Raw genomic sequence first — 21,188 nt, 5'->3', positions numbered from 1 at the left:
TAAATGCGAAGCCCAGAAAAAACCCATTCCCACATTGCAATGCTAATTGCGGAGAAAGCTAAAAAAAACCGGGACGAAGTAATCATGAAAACATGAAAATAACAATAAGCACGAAACAATGGACTGTTTGCAATTTAAATTAACATTTTGAGTGAATCAAATAAAGGCGAAAAATGGTCAGGTGACAAAAAGTGCTAAGTGGAGCAGCTAAATTGTTTCTGATGCCACCGTCAGCACTGCAGATGGTCAACAGATCCCATTGCAGGCCGAATGGCGGTGGGGAAAACAAAGGACCAAAACCAAGCCAGATTTGCATAACACGTTCCACATTGCGGTTCCAGTGGCCAAAAAAAAAAGCAGGGTCCGAGATTCTGCCACATAACGCCCACCGAGAGACTGCGGCTGGTTTCATATATTTCAGCCTTCACTTTGCCGAAAATCCCTTTATCCACATCTGGCTGCCGTGCCATATAATATTCTAGCAATATCGTAAAGCGAAAAGTTGGAGGGCACACTGGCTTACCCTGCAGATCAGTTTGTTTTTATTTGTCAGTAATAATCTTTCAGTAGTCTACTTGTAACCAAAAAAATATAAAAAGGGTACAATAATAAAAGTATCGATCGGGCTTTATTAGTAATTTGCTTTATATTCAAATAATAAAAATCTCAGTTAAAACCAAACAAATTTGTCTAATATTTCAAGTCTAAAAGTCATGAATTTAACACTCCACAAGAAATCTTAATTTATAGTTCAAGCTTCAATATCAACCAAAAATGGGCAGTCGTGACGAATTTACTCTTTACTAGGTTTTAAAAGTATAATAGGAAACTGCTTACAATGTCTTCGAAACATGCCCTTTTCTTTCTCCGCGAAAACGGAAAAGTGGCGGGAAAACGATTTACATTTCACTTGGTTTGGATGCTTTAGTTCGACGCCGTTTTCTGTGTTATCTGGCCTGTCTTTTCCCCTTTTTTTCGCTGACAACCTGGTCAGAGGACTCCGGGCTGTCCAAAACCCAAAGCCAAGGAACAAGGAGCGGCAAACAAAGGCAACAACAGCTAGACAAACAAAAGTGGCTAAAAAGCAAAAGCAGCAAAAAGGCCAAAGGCGAGGCACGAACTCTCTCACGAACACACAAACAAACCCGCTCGCACTGCCACTCATAGATACATATATGCATGAAATTTCACACCCAAGGGCGGAGGTGAAGGGGTAAGGGTTGATGGGTGGTTTTCGGCTGTTTTGGGGTGAACAAGTACGGCAAGAGGAGCCGAAATCCAAATACACAAACAATGGCGGTGCGAGGGTACTAAGCCAAGCTAAGAAGGTTTTGGTAAACAAATTTTACTGCCAACTCGCACACAAACAGCCCACACACACACAAATACGCAAACACACTTAGCAAAAATGAAGTTTTTTATTTGTAAGTTAATAGTATAACATTTCAATACCTTCCTTTAAGGCAACACTTGTTAATACAAAATTTACCTCTTCGCCAATAATGAAAAATCAACCAAATTAAAGTAAATTAGAAAAATAAAATGAACACTGTGAGTAGCATAAGTTAAGAATTTTTTTTAATAAAAAGAGTCATGGAAAGTTTTTAAACACATATAACCTCTGGTATTTGGGAACCATGTTATAACTTTAATTGATTTGCTTATCATAACATTTTTCTCTAAGTGTACATATTCTGTTGTTGCTGGCCCAGGACATTCATAGTTAAAATTTAGAGAGACAGCGCCGAGAGATTTGGCAAACAGCAACAATATTCCTACCGCTGATGTTGCCAGCCGAAAACCCCCTTACCGCCCCTTCTTGTTACCCTCCTGTTGCGTTAATCAAGGTTCACACAATCGCCAACGACAACAACATCACCAGCAACAACAATAACCACTACAACAATGTGGGGCGTGCACGTGCCAAAATTGCCATGGAATATTTTGCATTTGTTTTTTATTTGTGTTAGCGACATTTCCTAGCCGAGTTTTTGTTTCGGGCCATTTGTTGCTGTTGGCCATCTGGGTGTTGATTAAAAATTTTTCAGGTCCTGAAAATTCATGGCCCTCTATATCCTTCTTAATACAGTGTAGGAGAAATGAAAAAACCAAGTTTTCTTTTGGTCTGTTTATCGAGTATGTTAAGATAAGTTTTAAAACGTATTTAAATTTGGTATTTTCAAAAGAGTTTTAGTTTTAGTTTTAAAATATTGTATACAATTTAATCAAATAATCCATCAATATAAAGTTTTTTAAGAATCTAACGTCTTCAGACCATACATTTTTGGAAGTACGTTCAATAAATTTTAAATTGAAGATTTTGATTCCCAAATGTAGTTTATATTCTCGCTTTGTGACACACTGTATTTGCCATAAACTGAGGCCAATATTCATCCACTATTCCCTTGAGAAAACCTTTTGCTTTCTGACTATTAAAATCGATTGGATTCTGGTTGCTACAGTTACATTTTGGCCGAGCCGAAGTATTGCCATATTTTCCAGTGGGTTTTTAGATTTGTTGAAGTCCATTTGGGTTAATAACAAATAACCGAATGGTCCATTATACGAAATGAGTCTGAGCCCTGGCCAAAAGTGTTGAGAGCTAATGGCAACGGCCCTGACAATGGCAGTTACCAAAAAGGGCGCTGGGGGCATCCTAACGGGAGTAGATTATGTCAGGGGCTGCCCCGTTCGCATTACCCGAAATTACTCTCATGCATTGCGTAATAAATTTATATGAGCTAATTGCCAGCAAAAGTTCATTAATTTGGGTGTCATGAACTTAATTTATTGGACCCTTTTAATATTGTTAGTTCCTGATTCTGTAAATATTTCGTTAGGCTTATGGCCAAAATATTATAAATATGAAGAGATAGTGAGCCTTTATGTTAAAGTTATTAATCAATATTGCGTAGCGAATTATATGTTAATTTGTTTCCAAGATATAATTTACTTACTCATTATCATAAAAGATAGTTGTGAACTGTTTTATTTAACAGTAATACTCGTTACTAGGTCTTATTACCAAAAAACGTTAAGTTAGGGCATTTTAAATGTTATGTTATGGTATTCATTCAAACAAAATATCACTTGAAACAAAAGCGGAATTCCCTTGAGCATAAATACCTAAGTGGTCTTATTTTCAACCGCAAATTGAATATTTCCATCCACTAAATTCATCGAACCGTATGTGCAGCTGAATATATATATGTACTCAATCGAGCGTTATCGACAGGCTCTGAAATGATGTATTTGCTTTGCTGCAGCCATGACGACCGCTAATCTAATTTTCATATATGTTCGCTTTGTTATTTGCAGATTTCATGACCCTAATATCGGCCATATGAAAGCACCACGACCAGACCCCTAAAAGCAACCAAAAAGAGAAGTCAGCAGCATAAACCAACGAATCTGGACATTGGAACAAATTGTACATATTATATAACCAAATCCGCACATTGCCAGAATCGATTAACTATACACGAGCTAGGTAAAATTGATAGCCCCTGCCTGAACACTGAAAATGCATAAATATATAAATTGAAAGGCACGCAACGATTCTAAAAATATCACAAATTGTTGTATCAATAAATTATTTATAACAATTTCTGCGGACAAAAAGTTGACAACATCAAATAAAGTTGAACATCAACATAGAAAAAACACACGAAATTCCGAGTGGAAGCACCGAGGAGGGAAATTTATTTATTCACAAATATTGCAAAACATTTTTCCAGTTTAGTATGCATATGTCGAGGCCATGATGGCAATAATGATAGCACCCCGGTAGTTCTCACATATCCACCCAAAAAGCCATACCCACACCCCGCCCACCCTAGATGTCCGCTGTAAATATTCGAGAGATTATTTTTATTGTCCTTTTCAACTTTACGTAGCATAAATTTACAATTTCTAGCTTGTAAATCATTTATACATACTTTAATGGGTAAGGCTAGGGCGAGGAAGGCTGGGCGAATGGGCGTGGCAGTTTGCTTTTCTTAAGAGTAAACTTTAAGTAGATAACACCCATCCTCTCATGAACTTGGGGACATTTTTCAAATTGTATAGGAAAGATAGTTGCAATATCGCATAGATTCCGTATTTACAATTACATATGCCTAAATATAGATACTACAAATTCTATGCCTACGAATATAATTACATATATTTACAATTGACGACCAAGCAAAAGTAAAACTTTAACTTTAGTATCAAGTCAAACACAAAAATTACACAATTGAACAAAAACACTCAAACTGAACTTAAGTAGATCGAAAAATAAGACATTGTTAGAAGTGATGAGAAGAACTAGTGTGAGGACTCCACAAGAGACTGTGTTTCTTTTCATCTCTGGCAGCATAGCATGTATTAAAAAACAAAACAAAAGCTTGTTAGTGATACTAATTTTAAACGGAAAAACCACAAAGCGAATGATAAATGAAATATGAAAAACAAACCACGTTTGATAGTTCTTAGCGAATCTTAAAATGTTTACATTGTTACGAACTTTCTGTTAAAAGATTCTTTGTAATTAAATTGACTCGATTTCACCTGTATATAGAGTACTTGATCACATCAATAAAATGATTAAGCTATTTCAAATAACTGAACAATCTAGTTTTAAGATAACAACACATACAGCGCGTTTCAGAACTACACAAGAGAAAAATGAAAATATATTTAATTTTAAACTAAAGTTGATTAAATTAAATTTAACGTAATTGAGACGTATTATAACTTACATGGTTTTATTAATTTGATTATTCAAAACTGTGTTTTAAAATTTGCTGGAATATTTATTACTAGCTTTGGTTTAAGTATCCCACCCTCGAGAACGTTATCTAGTTAAATGTTATGAAACGCACTGTCCATACGTATACCAATTAACACAAAAAAAATACATTAAAAAACACGCACTTTCGCTTATGGAATCTACTATATTTTGCAGAAGAAATAAGTAAAAGTTCCATGCAATTCGAACAAAATATGCAAATACATTATCTATATATCTATCATTCCACACTACCACACAGAAACACCACACACACATATATAAGTACACGCACATCAATGTAAGAAGCATAATTTCTGAAAAAATTTACCAACTAGCATTAAATTTTAATGGTAAAAACACGGTATGAGCAAAAACCAACTAGCTGAAGCAAACTACTAAAACCACACTTGATACAACAATGAACAAGAATCGAATCAAATCGAAACGCGAGACATAAAAGGCAACGCAAATTAGAATTGAAATAAATATGCAAATTTGGAAAAAACATATGCTACATTAGACACAAGAGTATGTAAATTGACGAAACGTTCAATAAACGAAAGCGAAAAATATTACAAAAGTATTAATACACGTACAAAGATCCGTTTGAGTGTGCAATTTTATTTATTTCGAACTGGGCGGGCATAGCCCGCATTTTGGGATGCTGTTCAATCAGTTGTTAAACCGGAAATGGAAACAACACACTGCGAAAGTGGAGGCGTAAAGTGCATTGAGTGCACTTTTCATAGCTCCCATAGGGGCTATGGCTACGGAAACTATCAATGTTGTCTGTATGCCTCGGACTAAATTACTCGAAAAATATATTTAGTTGCTGGCATGTTTTATGGATGTAGTGTAATTGAATTGAAGTATCAAAGGGTGGGAGGAAGTGAAATGAAATGGACTGAAAGGGAATGAATAGTATTTCACTGTCCCCGGGAACGAATGATGATGGCTCTCCATTGAGATCTTTTCTGGATAATAAATTTGGACGGTGTGTACGCCATGACCAAGGTAAAAGGGGCTTGGTGTGTTAAAGGATATTAAAGTCAGTTCCCATTACAAATTAAAAACAAAAAAAATTTTTATAAAATTTAAGGGGCAACCAAAATTGGAAAGAATATTTTAAATTGAAAATGAGCTCTAATATTGTATATGCTTGTATTTATTCATTATTTTCTTAATAATTAAGTTTTTCTGTAAATAAAAAAAATTTTAAATAACATCTTTACATTTTTTCTTTTAACAACGAAATTTTGCATCTATAAATATCTAAAACACATTTAAATGCAACAGAGAACTGATTCGCTCTCAATTATTTTGCAATCATTTGCAAACAGTATGTTGAGCTTTGAAGCCATTGACAATTATCGTTTGTCGGTAATTAAATTTCCAGTTTTAGGGTCGTTAAACAATTAGGCAATTAAAAAGCAATATTTATACCCTTGCAGAGGGTATTATAATTTCAGTCAGAAGTTTGCAACGCAGTGAAGGAGACGTTTCCGACCCTATAAAGTATATATATTCTTGATCAGCATCACTAGTAGAGTCGATCTAGCCATGTCCGTCTGTCCGTCCGTCTGTCCGTCTGTCCGTCCGTCTGTCCGTCTGTCCGTCTGTCAGTCTGTCCGTCTGTCCGTCTGTCCGTCCGTTTATATGCAAACTAGTCTTTCAGTTTTAAAGCTATCTGCATGAAACTTTCCCAAAAGTTGTCTTTCTATTGCAGGTAGTATATAAGTCGGAACGAGCCGGATCGGACGACTATAGCATATAGCTCCCATAGGAACAATCGGAAAAATAATTGAAAAAAAATTATAACTTTGCTGTTTTTTAATTTTTTGTTTAGTTCTTCGACATATAGCAATGGTTAAATAATTCAGAATTATGGTTTAAATTACATCAAAATCGGACGACTATAGCATATAGCTCCCATAGGAACAATCGGAAAAATAATTGAAAAAAAATTATAACTTTGCTGTTTTTTAATTTTTTGTTTAGTTCTTCGACATAAAGCAATAGTTAAATATTTCAGAATTATGGTTTAAATTTCATCAAAATCGGACGACTATAGCATATAGCTCCCATAGGAACAATCGGAAAAACAATTGAAAAAAATTATAACTTTGCTGTTTTTTAATTTTTTGTTTAGTTCTTCGACATATAGCAATGGTTAAATATTTCAGAATTATGGTTAAAATTTCATCAAAATCGGACGACTATATCATATAGCTCCCATACAAATAATAAAAATATATAATAGAACAATCAAATAATTAAGCTGCAAATCGTCATAGCTTCAATGTTTTTAAACATATACGCAAGTAAATCATAATTTTAATGTTTTCAAAAATATTTAATTCTTGCGATAGCTGCAAGGGTATATGAACTTCGGCTTGCCGAAGTTTGCTGTCTTTCTTGTTTCATAATTCATTTTATAGCAGGGCACACATTAATTATTAGCTTGTGCAGTTATTTATATTAAATTTTTTATCAATGCCAAAAGCTACGTTTAAGTATATTTATGTTTTTATTTACCCTTAAAATAGTGAGCCTAAAATTAATAAAGTCAAAAGTAAGTATAAAGCGAAATAAAATAATCTTTTCGAATCTTTTTTTAAATAGGCGAACTTTTGTTGTTTGTGTAAATCAAGATTATCACATTATATGTCCTTCACCAATAAATTTCCGTACTTTCACTAAGGCAACACCTATTAAAAGTTATTTTAAGCTTGTGGTCACACATCACATAGCATTTAAATACAGGCGACAAAAAAGAGGATCTTCGAGTTAAAACCGTAAAAGATTAATTAAAACGCATTACTCTGCAAAAATATGCAAACCAAATGCGTAAGCCGCGGGAAAAATGCGAAAGAATTACTGAAAAGCGAAATAAAAACACAAATTAAAAAATGGAAAACGCGTGTAAATAGCGAGCAAAATTTCCCGACCCTCTCACGTTTCTTTATCGCGGCCTGTTCAAATTTGCACCTAACCTTTAACGCGAGGACAGGTGGAAAAGCTGGAAAACCCAAAAGGCAAGGAAATGGAGGAGCTAGAGGAGAGGTTCATTTTGCATGCTGCGCAACAAGCATTTATGTAAATTGAAAATATGCCGGTGACGTTTCGAGGGGCGAAAATAGACGGCGCTGTTGAGCGGGGTGGTCATTTAAATTCAATTGTCAATGACATCTTCTTGCCGGCTCTGAAAATCTGCGCTCGAATGTGAGCGAATCCACTCACAAGCCCGCATTTATGCAGGGGTACCTCGCTAAGTGTAGTTTTAACATTTAGGAACTTTCTAAAAATTCTTGAAATACAAAAATTACCCAACAAATAAAGAAAATGCTTATACCAATATATGTAAGTACGGACTACATAAAAAATATGTTATATTTTTAGAAGCAGAATTTAATTTGTATAACTTTTGTAACAAATGTGCATTAGAGCTATTTTTATTTTGTTATATATAAAACCGATTCAATGACAAGAAGTATTACTTACTTAAAAGTATATTTAAAGAAGTTTCCTTATATGGAAACTTAAATGCTTATATGCACAAAAAAAAAGTTGTATAAATTTTCTAAGTTTAAGGATTTAAGCTGTTGCCAATTAGCGAATGGTCACTGTACTTACACGTATGTGAATGTTGCGCCCAGCGGTTGACCACGCAAAGAGAATTTATATTTATTACTACGAATCCCGTTCAGTTCGCGTTCAACAATTGTGCCGTGCAGACGACGTTGCAGATTTATTCATCGATAGCCAGGAAGGAAAAAAGTGCATTGGAGTGAGCAGTGAGGAAGTGGATACGCCAAGGGGATAAGACGTAAAGGAGCTTTCGAGGATGGAGCGACTGCTGACCATGTTCGAAGAGGCGGATCCCTTCTCCACGTGGTGGCCCACGATAGCGGCCCTTACGGTGGGCATTGTGATTACGGTGCGGTGAGTGCGATGAGCCAACGGAAACTGTTTTTTTTTACCCGACCACACCACGTCACCAACCCATTCGAAGCATAAAAACTTTTGCCTCGGACACACGTAAATAAATGTCGCAGCATCCCAGTAAAAACTCCCCCTCCGTCAGCATTCGCGAAAAACTTTTTAAGTGGATTTCATACAGAGATGATGGGGAAAAGAAGAGGAAATTGAAGAGATTACTGCTGAGAAGACCCGTATAACGTGTAATATCTAAAGATTAATTCCATTTTTTGACACTCCAACTAGGGGAGACTTTTTTTAGGTTGATCTGTATTACAAACATAAGTATGTTAAAGAAAAAGTTAATTACTTAATTATTACCTTAGATAGTTAATCGGTTCCATTTAAGTATGAGTTTAATTTGGGCGTTGCAAGTAAAAACCTTAATAATGTGGTTCAATAAGTAATGGCTATTAGATTCGATAATAGATAATAATTATTATAATTAATAGTTTTACTAGAAGATCTCTCAGTGATGTTAAAATAATTTAATTATTAAAAAAAAAAAAATAAAAAGTTTAAGCATTCTAAAGGGTATCTGATGTTCTGTGTATTAAGTAGCCTTCTTACTCTCTGTTTTTGTTATTCTTGCGCTCTTGGAGCAGCGCGGTTTTTGTGACCCCACGCTATCTGTCGTTCCGCAGTTGCAGGTGTTAGTATAAGCCAGGAAAGCGGAAACGGAAATGGAAATGAAAGCGACTGCAATATGGCACTCCACACTCCCATTCACTGCTCCATCCCCCTCTGAACCATCTTCAAAATATTTACAAAGTGGATTTTCGAAAGTTTGGCTCAAAGTAAATGAAATGCCAAATGAATTCCAAAATGAAGGATGACGTAGAATGCTTGGAGTAAAGTGCCAAAATAAGTCCCAGCCAAATGAAGTGGAGCAAATGGAATGTGGTAAAGATTATAGAGGAAATAACCGACTGCAAGCTGCATCAATTTAAGTGGCTTCAAACGAAGTTGAGTAAAAGCATTTGAAAAGAAATCGTAGATTTTTATATTGCTGAAAAACTGTTTAGTGAAGCACAAATATTTTAAAGGCTTACTTATTATATGAAAAACTTTTTACCAAATTCAAATTAAAAAGGCCTTTTTCAGAGCCGTTTTAATTGACAAATAATAGAATAATTCATTTAGTGCTATCCAAATTATAAATGTTATTTAGGAATTTTCGAATGCGCTGCCATTAGTGGATTGTAATAAAATTGAATAGAACTAAAATTTCTACACAACAGCACCAACGAAAATACAGTGTAATTAAGCGAATTTTAAATGAATTAGAACTTAGCCATGCGAGTTAATTCACTTCAATAGTAATTCAATACAGACACGTAATTATTTGGGATTTCGTTGAAATTTTGTGTTCCATATGAAATCAAGAAATAAATACTAATTAGTTAGTAGTTAGTTAATTTTATACCGGTGTGGAGTTTAAAGTTTCAGCAAAGTTTTTTGATAAACTAATTCCGTGCGTAACCTGAGGCTTGACTTTAAATATTTGAACAAAAATTATTCACACAAATGCAACGAATTTGTTGAAACTAAAATTGATTTACACCAGGCACGTTAGTTCAAATATTGTAGGCATGCAAATTTATTTAACGCTTCTCAATAAGCCGAAGCACCCATATTACTCTGCTACCCACAAAAGCTGCAAAGAACACTATACAAAAACATTTGCTTGTTTTTCTAGTGTAGCTAAATTCAACAGTATAGGAGTTATATTATTAAGTAAAACTAAATTTCAGTTTTTTGTTGGTACATTAAATGAATTCATACTTATTAGATTTAATTATGTAGTCACTTGTTAGTTTAGCTTGTTGTTTAGCCAACTGTACACACGTGTTATGGAGGACGTAATTTAGCGACCCATAAACGAAAGACCTCATCCCACTCCACCAACTCACTCCCTTTCCCCAACCGCCATCTAATCTGCATCCTTTACCCGCATGCCAGGACCTTAATGAGCGGCCAGCGCTGTCCGAACGATAATCAAATCAAGGAGCAAATCGTGGTGGTAACCGGCGGGAACAGCGGCATTGGCTTTGAAATAGCCCAGGCTCTGGCGGGCCGAGGTGGCCGGATCATCCTCGGCTGCCGGAATCTCCAGGCGGGCGAAAGGGCGGCGGCCATAATCAAGCGGGAGCTGGGCTGCCGCACCCCCTTGACTTCCATGGATGATGATGACAATCCGGCCGATAGGTACTTCGTGGAGGCCCGCTACTTGGACCTCTGTTCGCTGCGCAGTGTCCATCACTTTGCCGGCCAGCTGATGGCGGAATTCGAGCGAATCGACGTGCTGGTCAACAATGCCGGCGTGGTCTTCGCCAACACCCAGGTGCCCACCGAGGATGGCTTCGAGCGGCATAGCCAGGTGAACTACCTGGCCCCCTTCCTGCTGACCCACCTGCTGATGCCCCACCTGCGGCGCTCGGAGCAAGGACGTATCCTCTTCGTTTCGGCCCACGCCCATCAGGGGGCCAAAATCGATTTCGACGATCCCCTGAATGTGGGTACCTGGTCCGTCAAGTTCCACGCCCGCGAAGCCTTCGCCCACTCGAAGCTCTGCGTCCTGCTGGCCACCCGCTGGCTGGCCAGGGAACTCAAGGGTAAGTGCCCAAAAGTGGGTGGGGTGGTGCAAAATGGTGGGGGTTTTCCCAAACGGAATAGGGACCTGCACTCAGAGGAACTGCTTTGTGGGCTATCTCAAGTGCTCAGTTAGTGGACTTTGACAGAAGCAAAAAGTAATTAATGAGTTTATATCTTTATTAGCCTTTGACCATATTTCATGGGAAATATGTATATATAATATATATATTAAAATAATCGCATTATTCAAATCATTAACTTACCTTATTTGCTAAGAAAAAAGAGCATTAAAATATTACTTAAGTTTATAGGCCTTAAAATAGCTTCTTAAATATTTTTCACAGATAAAGAGCTGGCATATCCATCGAACTAATCAATTAATATTATATTGTTTTTAAAGACATTAAAAAAATGTTCTCAGTGCAGGAGACAAATTTTTGCATAGTTTGCCCTCTGAATCATTGATGCATTCACTGCGCAATCTTGATGTCCGAGGAACAAATAACGAAAGTGCGCTAATTTCCCCACAGGTACCTCGGTCACGGTCAACTGCTGTACGCCGGGACTCGTCCGCGGAACACGCCACTTTCGCAAGTAAGTGCCTAAGATCCAGACCAAACCAACCGGGGAAAACCCGCAACCCAAATTGAAATTCAAACGAAACCGGGGCAAAGTGCAAAATGCAACCGAAACTTTAACTTTAACTAAATTTTAAGCTCATTTCGTGGTCGCGCGGAAGACAACTTTTGCACTTTCATTAAGCAACGCTAGTTTTGTCTCTATCTCTTTCCTCTTTCTATTTTTCTCTCTCTTTCTATCCCTCTGACTGTGTCTATATCTTTTGAGGATGGGGAGCGCCTCGTTTTGATGCAATCAAAAAGTTGCCAAGCCGTTCGGGCGGGTCTTGAAATGAAACCCCCTTTTTGCAGCAGCATCAAGGTAACGTTTCAACCGAAGGCCAAACTCATTTAAAAATTCCAAATGAGTTGGTCAAATACCTTAATGCAACCAGAGAAATTGCTTATTGGATTGAAATGCAAAATGAAAGCCTTACATTTGAGGAATACTTGTTAGCAAAATGAAACTAAAATTAACGAATTGATTATAGATATTTATAATTTTATATTCGGTTAGTTAAAAATAACAAACTTTTTGGCAAAAAATTTAATTTAACAGAAAATTAAACTAGAACAGAAAATTATATAAGCCCAAAACCCATTCTCATTACGACTCATGGTCACTTCTGGCAGCCATCGATTTTCATGCTACACTATTTACCATTAGTTGCCAACACTTAGGCCAAACATGTTTAAGCTTAACAATTTCCCAATGGGAGGATCCACATTTTGTTTCTAAATCCGCTTTTAAGGCATGCAAATTAGTTGTGAGTCTGTGTGAAAAAAACAAATCCAAAGAAGGGCATTTGCACAATACACAGAAAAGGACGTGCAAACACGACAAACAGTTGCAAATTGCGGAAGGACAAAATGCCAGCGACAACAGTCATCAACAGCCATATCAGCAATTCAAGCAGAACACTGAGGAAAATATTCCATAATCAATCCATATCGTTATTTTAATGAGTTTTTGTTTTATAAAAACATAGAGGAAATTTTTTCTGGTTTTCCTTCATTAGAAGAAAAGAACTTATAACGGAATTTAGTCGGGTTTTAATATTTCAGAGGCTACAGTTACCTCCTAGTATTTGTTGTATTCAAACCATTTAAGGAATGATTGCAATAACAACATAATATTGTGATTAGTTAGTAATGAAATATTTCACAAAATTTGGTGGTATTTGTCACCGTGCACAGAGCCACAACAATGGGCATCGGAAGAGTCATAGCCAACGACAACATCTGCAATAAACTTTCGCCCGGCCACGCCCACTCCTCATCATCAAATGCAGATGAGCTGCCATCGAGTGGCATTGGCCAAAACGACCAGGAGCGGGATGCTGGCCAAAAGTGAAATGCGGTAATTAAAAGCGGCCAAGTCAGAGACGCGGGTCGCCCACAATTGAAACGGCGGCGGGTCAAGCTCTGGTTCGGCTCTCACTTTTGGCCAAGCTCCGTTTGGGTCAACTTTTGCCTGCTGGCCGCGCCACGTCGTCCTTTTGAGTTATGACCCAAACACACACCCCCGTGACAGTTTCTCTGGCTCCGGCTCTGTTGAAGCTGCTAATGCCGCCAACTGTGGTGACGGCCTGGCTTTTTTGCGAAAAGATTTATTCCTTTATAGATTAGGCACAGGCCATCCTTAAAACTTTGTGCTTGTGTTGTTCTGCCCATTTTAAAAATTGTGTAGACTTATAAATAAATTTAATTTAAATTATTATTGAAATTATTTTACTTTATAAATACAATATTTTTTTAAAGTTAAAGCTTTCTTCAATCCTTAAGTTGTGGTAGTTCCACCAAAAGTTCAAAGGATCATAATAAGGAGAAAACTTAAGCTCATTTATAGACCACGAAATCAAATAATATGTAAAGCAGAAGAATATTTAAAGCTTAAACTCAACCGAATGGCTTAAAAACAAAATTCAAAATTAGTCTCATTAAAAATTTCTGGTTTATAATTGATTATAAACTCGATAAAGTAAACCGTAAAATCATAAAAATAATTTAAATTTATTTATTTTGAATATTTACTTAAAATCGTTGGAAATTAGTCTTCACCAGGCATCCCTGGTGTCCAGCATCAAGTTGGTGGCACATTGTGAACTTACTGCCGGCCCTGAACATGAACATGTTCGGGTCCCAGTCTCCTAATGATGGGGACCTGAATTAATGCGAAATTTATTGATGCTCTCTAAGCTGGCACAAAAGTTCTCCCTTGTTTTTCTTCTGCTTCCTTTTTTTTGGCAGTTATAAATTAGAATTTGTCGACAATGTGCGGGTACCGAGGGCAGCCTGACCCTGAATGCGAAATCATTTCTCAGGAAATACATCTATTCAGAGTGTCTGGAAAGATATATTCAAAGATTTATTTATTCAACCTATTCCAGAGATTTTGTTATGAGGAAAATCTAGATAAATTTCTCTTTCTTTTTACTTTATATAAATGTTAAAAGGCTTTGAGCAGCTAATTATTGGCCGTACTGTAACTTTGAATGCAAGACCCTTCAACGCACTTAAATTTTGTTGGTCTAAATAAATTCTAGGATTGTACTAAAATAAAATATTAAAAAGGTATTTTTATAATGCATTAAAGGCAAAAAACTTTCAGGTTCACAAGCTTATTTAAAGTGTTTTGAGTCATTTTAAATTAATTTCTGTGGCCCTTCAGTAAATGGTTTAAATTTGTCAACACTTTCAAGTTATTACTTTAAGATTTTAGACATTTTGGATAAGAACAAAAGATTAGTCATTAGCAAACGTCCATTGAATTTGTTAGTCATTATGAGCCTGTTCATAAAGCCCTGTTCGCACATGCGACATACACATGTAAATGGGGATTCGAGAGGGTCCGTGGAGGGCCCAAAAGCCGAGGACAATAGGTGGCCAGGACCCACTCATTCGGGCACAATGGGGCAGGTGCTCAAGTGTGTGGGACACAGATACAAACGCACATTGTTGCAGATGCTAATACGACCAGCACGTACAACAAATTACACAATTCAATGGCAATAAATGATGTAAAATTGCAAAGGGAGGCAAAGTTTCGGATACACTCCTCCTCAGCCCGAAAAAAACCAAAGTTGGGCTGTCATATTCCAGGAAAACATAATCCATCATAGACACAAATTATACTGTCTGCATATGTACAAGTATAACTACTCGGCTTCAGCTCCATTCCCGTTTCCCTGCCGAACCAGAAACATTGTTAACATGCGTTATTACAATTTGCAAAATGCCATAACAATACGGCAGCAAAAAGTGCTCTGAAATGGACAAAAAGTGTAGGAAAGAAATCAAATGCCTTGGCGAGCGTACAAATCATTTGGACATAAAACGCAGCACCTTGACAGGCGAAGGTGGAATGGCGGTGTGGACAAGGATATGGACATGCCAATGGAAATGGAAATGGAGATGGTGGATGTGGAGCTTCGAGCCAGACGGAAGTAGGCCCTGGTCCTAGTGGCATCGCACGTGACCCAGGAGCTGCGCCAAGAATAGCGGAAAAGCCAACCTAAGAGACAGAAATTACATCATAGAGATGAGCACTGTTCGATAATAGAAATTATGAAATATTTGGGATTTCTTTTTTTGATTACTCTAAATAAATTAATTAATAACCATACACAATTGTTACCCAAAGAAGTAAATAATATATTTTGTTATACAAACAATACATATAAAACTATTTTGTTTGCATTTAAATATACAGCAATTTGTATTTAAAGATTTGGCTTAATTTTATTAGTATTTGGGTAAAGATGTTCAAAATCTTGCCAAGGTTAAAAAGCAAAGTTTTGTAAAATTTCTTGAAACACACGTTTGCTCAATACTCAATCTCAGACGATAACTGAAGTATAATATTTTATAAATGAATAATATTCAAGTAAGAAAGCCAGCAGAAACACAAACTTAATTTACAGTTGCATTAGGCATTGAAAAAAGCTCAAAACAATTATATTGTACCAGACTCAAACAAAAGAGAAAACCAGACCAAATTAGACGAAATAAAACACATGCTCACCTCTAATGGTAAAAGCCAACCCCCATTTACCCCACAACTTGGCCAACTGCTGCGGGCAGCGGCAATAAAACAGCAAATGAACAGCGGAAGCGACATCAAGTGACTGTACATGTAGGTGAATGTGAGTTGGGTTCCTGGGCGGGCTTGGATGTAGGTGAACTGCTTGATGCACGTGTAAGGAGCACTAAGAAGTTTTCTATACATATTATTTAATTCTCATAATTGTTATATGACCCACTACAAATCAAAGGCTTACAATAAACTCGTTGTTAATACCAAAAATAGGGTGAACAATATTACAACAAAAAATTTTGAGATTAAAAATATATAAAACCTTCTGTAAATATGGAAAAAGTTTATAGTTTATAGTTTATAGTTTATACGCCGGATTTATGACGTTTATATTCTGAAAATTTGGATTTAAATGTTTGTTTTTTTTGCACCTACTTTATTTGGTTTTATGTTTAATTCGGACCTATTTTTCGCAGTGCAAGTGGCTTACATGCACTGGCTTCCTGTCCATCGCATGCTCCCTCTTGTGCTTTTTGCTGCTGCATTCTGCTACATGTTTTGCCTTTGGAAGTAGATTTTCTTTTTACAGACTTTGTAGCGCCAAATTGAACTTTTGTTGTGCTGCCCCACTCGTCAACTCCCTCGCTTCCTTTCCTGCATACCATATTATACCTACATATACACTGTTCATATCGGAGATAACTCTGACTTTCTTTGGCAAGTGCAAAAGTGCTGAAGCAGCTGTCAGCCTCACCCCTGCAATGCCATTCCTATCCTGGCCACGCCCACATCCTGACACTCGTCGGGCATTTGTTGCAGCTGCCCTGCCATTGATTGAAAAACTGATACCTGCTGGGCTTTCGAGATTGTGGCTCTCACACTTACCATTAGGCTTCGCTTTTATCAAGCTTCATCGTGACAGGAAGGTCAGTTTATGGCTCTGAATCACAGCTGATTTATTGCGTCCTTTTACTACACATGATAGTGAAAATTTACAAAGTAGTTTGGGTCTTTTAAGCTATAAAATATTGTAATACGATTTAACGATTTAATCGCCATTGATCTGGTATTAGGTTCAAAAATTTACCTGATATTGCATTTGTACAATATGATTTTCTTTATTTTTAATCGCATTACCTAAGAGTTTTAGACTAAAACATTATAATCCAATATAGTACTTACCTAATAATGAAAAGCAAATAGTTTTTAAAATCCAAAAATAAATAAAAGTATGTTTAGAGTTTTGAGCCCTTTTTAAAACAACATAATTTTTTATATAGACCACTTTAAAATAGTCGCTAGAAAGGCACTTAAATCCATCTAGTCCTCATACGTTTGAATTGCTGTCCAATAAAGGCAATTAAGGTAGCGTATACGCTATTAATTTTTGCCCTAGAGTGGATTCAATTTCCGCCCGAGGGCCATCTATTGTGGGATTTAGGAAAATACTCGGAAAAAGCCATGGTCTTTTTTCCTTTCAAGCCATTTTGCTGCTCTTTATCCTTTGGCTGGCCGAGTATTCACACGTACAGCTAAAGGATTTTCCGCGTTGGTAATAGCAGGTGGCGCAGGTCGGGGCTTTAAACGAACTTTGCACCGATGCAGCTTAGCGAGTCAGGCAGAAATTTCCAGCGGCCCATTGAAGGTGCGAGTATATAAGGCTGGGTGCCTGGGTATTGACACCCAATATCAATACTATTAAATTGGTAAGAGGATATTGAACAAAACAAATGGAGGGGTTTCGAATGAAAAAAAATTAGGAAATTTTGGCAACTCACAGCTAAATAAATATTATAAAAATGAAGTATATATTTCGAAAATGATAATGATGTTCAACCTTAAAATAAATAATTGTTTAACTTTGAAACTGACTGACTACAAAATTATTATTATATATTTAGTTATTAAAAAGTTTATATGCTCTTTTAAGCCCCTCAATGTTCCAATACCATACCTCTTAAACAGCCACTAATCAATGAATCTAAAGAGTAGCCCCCGGATCTAAGTCAAGACCCGGGCACGCACATTTATTTTTGTCTTACACTTTTTTTCTATTTCCCCAACAAACCATCTGCAGCCCCTGCAGCATGCTGTTTCTCTTTAAAAATGCAACCAGTGGGGGTGGAGGTGAAATATATTGGAGAAGGATTGCAGGGTGGAAGAGCAAGGCCAGATACTCGTATCTATGAAAACGCTGGCGCCAAACGATGAATGGAATCAACAGCAGCCTCGACCCAGGACAAGGAGGTTTAACTTTGTAGGAGAACGGGGGGCTTCCAGGGGTCACAGGGAGGGTACAGGGCCAGGTCAGACTCATTTATACACAGTGATGGGACAGGTTCTGTTTTAGCCTGGGTGAGGTACAAGATTTACACCCAAAAGGACACCTTTTTATGGTACCTTGGACAAGCAAAAGTCTCGCTTGTTTTGTCTAGCATTATTTTGCTATAATATGATAATATACATTTTCCGCATATTTTGTTCAGCAAAAATAAAATCAGTTGTAAAAAATATTGAATCATTTTTGCTAAGTTTATTTAAATTATTTTCCCAAATATATAGTCAATTTGCATAAAAAAAAACTCATTCAAGGAGATTTAAAAATGGTTTATAAAGTACATTTAGATCGTTTATTCAATTTATTTTTATAATATGAGATGCTTGTAAAATAAAACAATGTCCCCAACTAGGAAGTAAATACTGTTAATGTACCTTAATATAACTATCTATATAGATACCTCCCAGCACTGAGCACACATGCTACCGCTTTTATGCGTGGCCCGTATCTGTGCTTACTATGAAATGAATGAAATGAAAAGCAGTTAATGCTCAAGTCACGGAAAAAGCGTAAATGGAAAAGTTAAACGCATTAATTATTTATTTATCGTTTTATCGTGTTCAAGTGTCGGTGAACTTGCTCACCGTTCATCGTTCGTTGCCCGCCTGGAAAAACAAAAGGAAAAGCGGCGAACGAGGGCGCAAAGCATTAACAACGACAGCTAAGCAAATTGCGCGCAAGTTCGTAATCCTTCCTGAAAAGGAAGCATCGAGTTACACAAAGAAAAACACAAAGAAACAATTTTTTTAAACAATTTTTTTTTTAAACTTAATATAAGATATAATTTTTTTTATTTGTACTTTAAGCTTAAGTCTTAAATAAGATATAACTATTTTTTCGTTGTACTCAAACATTCAATAGTTTTCCAATTTATACTCTAAAATAAATGGAAACAAAAAAAAGATATTTTAACTCACCAGGGATTTTAGTGCAATAATGATAATAACAATACAGGGTATAATCGTATAAAAGGTTTAAGGGACTTTAAACTGTTTAATATTCAATTTCCAAACAATTGTTAGTTACTCTCATTTGTTTAAGTGTAAGCGTAAAAAATAAGAGCTTCAAGGAAATGGTTGGGTGTTGGCTCATGGGTGGCCATTTCGCACAACTCGTTGGGCTCAATACCTAGAATTGGTCCACGCCCAGTTGCGGAGTTGGCCAAAAGCTGGAGATCAACGTTTGAGCGGTTGAGTTGAAGGCAGGACATCTGGTAGATTTGCCGCCCTTTATCGCCACAATTGAAAATGTCGTTAAAGCAATGCAACCAAAATGGAACTTTTTAAAGTTTCGTTTAGAGGCCAGAATTAGTAAAACTTTATAAAAAACTTAACTTGGATTTAACTATTTAATTGAAAACGGAATCCGCTTGAATACTAAACAGAAAGTTAAGCAATGAAATTAATTTTTATGTTTCTGCATAACTTGCTGAAAATTTCAAACAAATTTTAGGATTGCACGTTTAAGAGTGTACCTTGCTTTCAGTTTGTTTAATATCAGTTTGATAAATATCAGTAAGAAATATTTTCATTACAAATTGCTTTATTCATTCATTTTATTTGTAGTATATATTAAATGACACGAATGCATTTTTGAATTGAATTTAATATCTTGGTGTTTGACTTAGTCATTAAAATCAATAAAATACCACAATTCTATAACTCAATTTTAGAAAAACTCACAGAAAATTAAATTTTTTTAAAATAATAAATAAATTATTTTTTTTATATTATACATATTAATTCATATTCAATTAATATTCAATATTCAATTAATATTAATTTTCTTGTTAATGCAAACTTAATATATGTTTTGGATAAATGAAAAGTTCCTTTTAAGGGAAAACGAAACCATTTAATTGACACATTTAAAGAGTTTAGCTAGTGCAACATCAGAACACCATGGCGAACAATGGATACAATAATTGGATAACTTTTCAGCTCGCCGCTGATGTCTTCCATCTGCGTGAAGGCGGTCACCTACCCGTGGATGTGGCTCTTCATGAAGAACGCCTTCGAAGGAGCTCAGTGCGCCATCCGCTTGGCCACCGATCCCCAGCTGAAGGAAGTCACCGGCGAGTACTTCAAGTGAGTAGTTGCCATGACCACTCCAGTTTCTGTTGGTCGCATTAGTAGCACTTTGTTGGCCACTTTTTTACGTCCCTCCTCCTCGTTTTTTTTTTTTTTTTTTTTTGTTGTCCGTTGCAGTGACTGCGAAATTGTGGAAAGTTCGGAGATGGGCCAAGACAAGGAGTTGGCCAAGAAGCTGTATATGCAAACTATAAAAACACTCGAAAGCGTTACCAAACTAACCGTCGACAGGGAGGCGTTCGGCATGGATTTGGAGCTGGAGGTGAAGTCTGAACTGAGGCTGGAGGCTCCGGCGGAAACGGAAACGGAAACGAACCAGGCAGCAGAAGAGAAAGGGAAGGAGAACGGGGAGGAGCAGCGGCAGTCATTGGAGTGATTTATGCCTTGCACGCGGCCTGAGTTCTTCGTGCACTGCCAACTGCAACGTCTATTTGCATTTGGTTTAACAATTGCCGCATTAGGCAGCCTCCTTTCCTTTTTATATGGCTCCCTGACTTTATATAGCTCCATGATTCCCCAGAAATAAATGCATCTTTAATGTGCGAGCAGCGAGAATTTGCCGAGTTTGTACTTTTCTTTCAGAGGCTGTTCGTTCGAGTCGATGGGGCAAACATGTTGGTCCTCGTGCCTTGGATTTATTTCCAATTTAAAATGCTCTCGGTTGAGCGAGAATCCCTGCAAGAGGCCTGCCTGAATGGACAGTCTCCAGCAATTTGCGTAAATAATAGAAAAGACGGCTTTAGAAAAAGAAAAAATGGTT

General features: G+C 36.7%; 2 protein-coding genes across 7 annotated transcripts in view; both read left to right on the top strand.

The window, feature by feature from the left end:
* LOC108136912 (patj homolog) overlaps positions 1-5,346 on the top strand; it is a 28,293-nt gene extending 22,947 nt beyond the window's left edge. For all 6 annotated transcript variants that reach the window (XM_017258374.2, XM_017258373.2, XM_017258372.2 and 3 more), the window contains exon 3: positions 3,319-5,346. The gene's annotated coding sequence lies outside the window, so the exon portion shown is untranslated. The remainder of the gene's footprint in view (positions 1-3,318) is intronic.
* Positions 5,347-8,481: 3,135 nt separating this feature from the next.
* Positions 8,482-20,804, top strand: LOC108137015 (retinol dehydrogenase 13). The gene is made up of 5 exons (XM_017258514.2): positions 8,482-8,716; positions 10,715-11,367; positions 11,878-11,941; positions 20,279-20,425; positions 20,546-20,804. The coding sequence occupies exons 1-5, from the start codon at positions 8,619-8,621 to the stop codon at positions 20,802-20,804; spliced, it is 1,221 nt and encodes a 406-aa protein (XP_017114003.1). The 5' UTR covers positions 8,482-8,618.
* Positions 20,805-21,188: the final 384 nt, after the last annotated feature.

This window comes from Drosophila elegans, unplaced genomic scaffold (genome assembly GCF_018152505.1).
Source record: "Drosophila elegans isolate 14027-0461.03 unplaced genomic scaffold, ASM1815250v1 contig_476, whole genome shotgun sequence".
Taxonomy (NCBI): domain Eukaryota; kingdom Metazoa; phylum Arthropoda; class Insecta; order Diptera; family Drosophilidae; genus Drosophila; species Drosophila elegans.
Note: the sequence above shows the minus strand (reverse complement) of the source record. Positions and strands in the feature narration are given on the sequence as shown.

Coding starts and splice junctions, on each gene's coding strand:
- LOC108137015 (XM_017258514.2), top strand. CDS start 8,619: ATGGAGCGACTGCTGACCATGTTCGAAGAGGCGGATCCCTTCTCCACG. Junction 8,717..10,714: donor GGCATTGTGATTACGGTGCG/GTGAGTGCGATG, acceptor CCCGCATGCCAG/GACCTTAATGAGCGGCCAGC. Junction 20,426..20,545: donor GTCACCGGCGAGTACTTCAA/GTGAGTAGTTGC, acceptor TGTCCGTTGCAG/TGACTGCGAAATTGTGGAAA.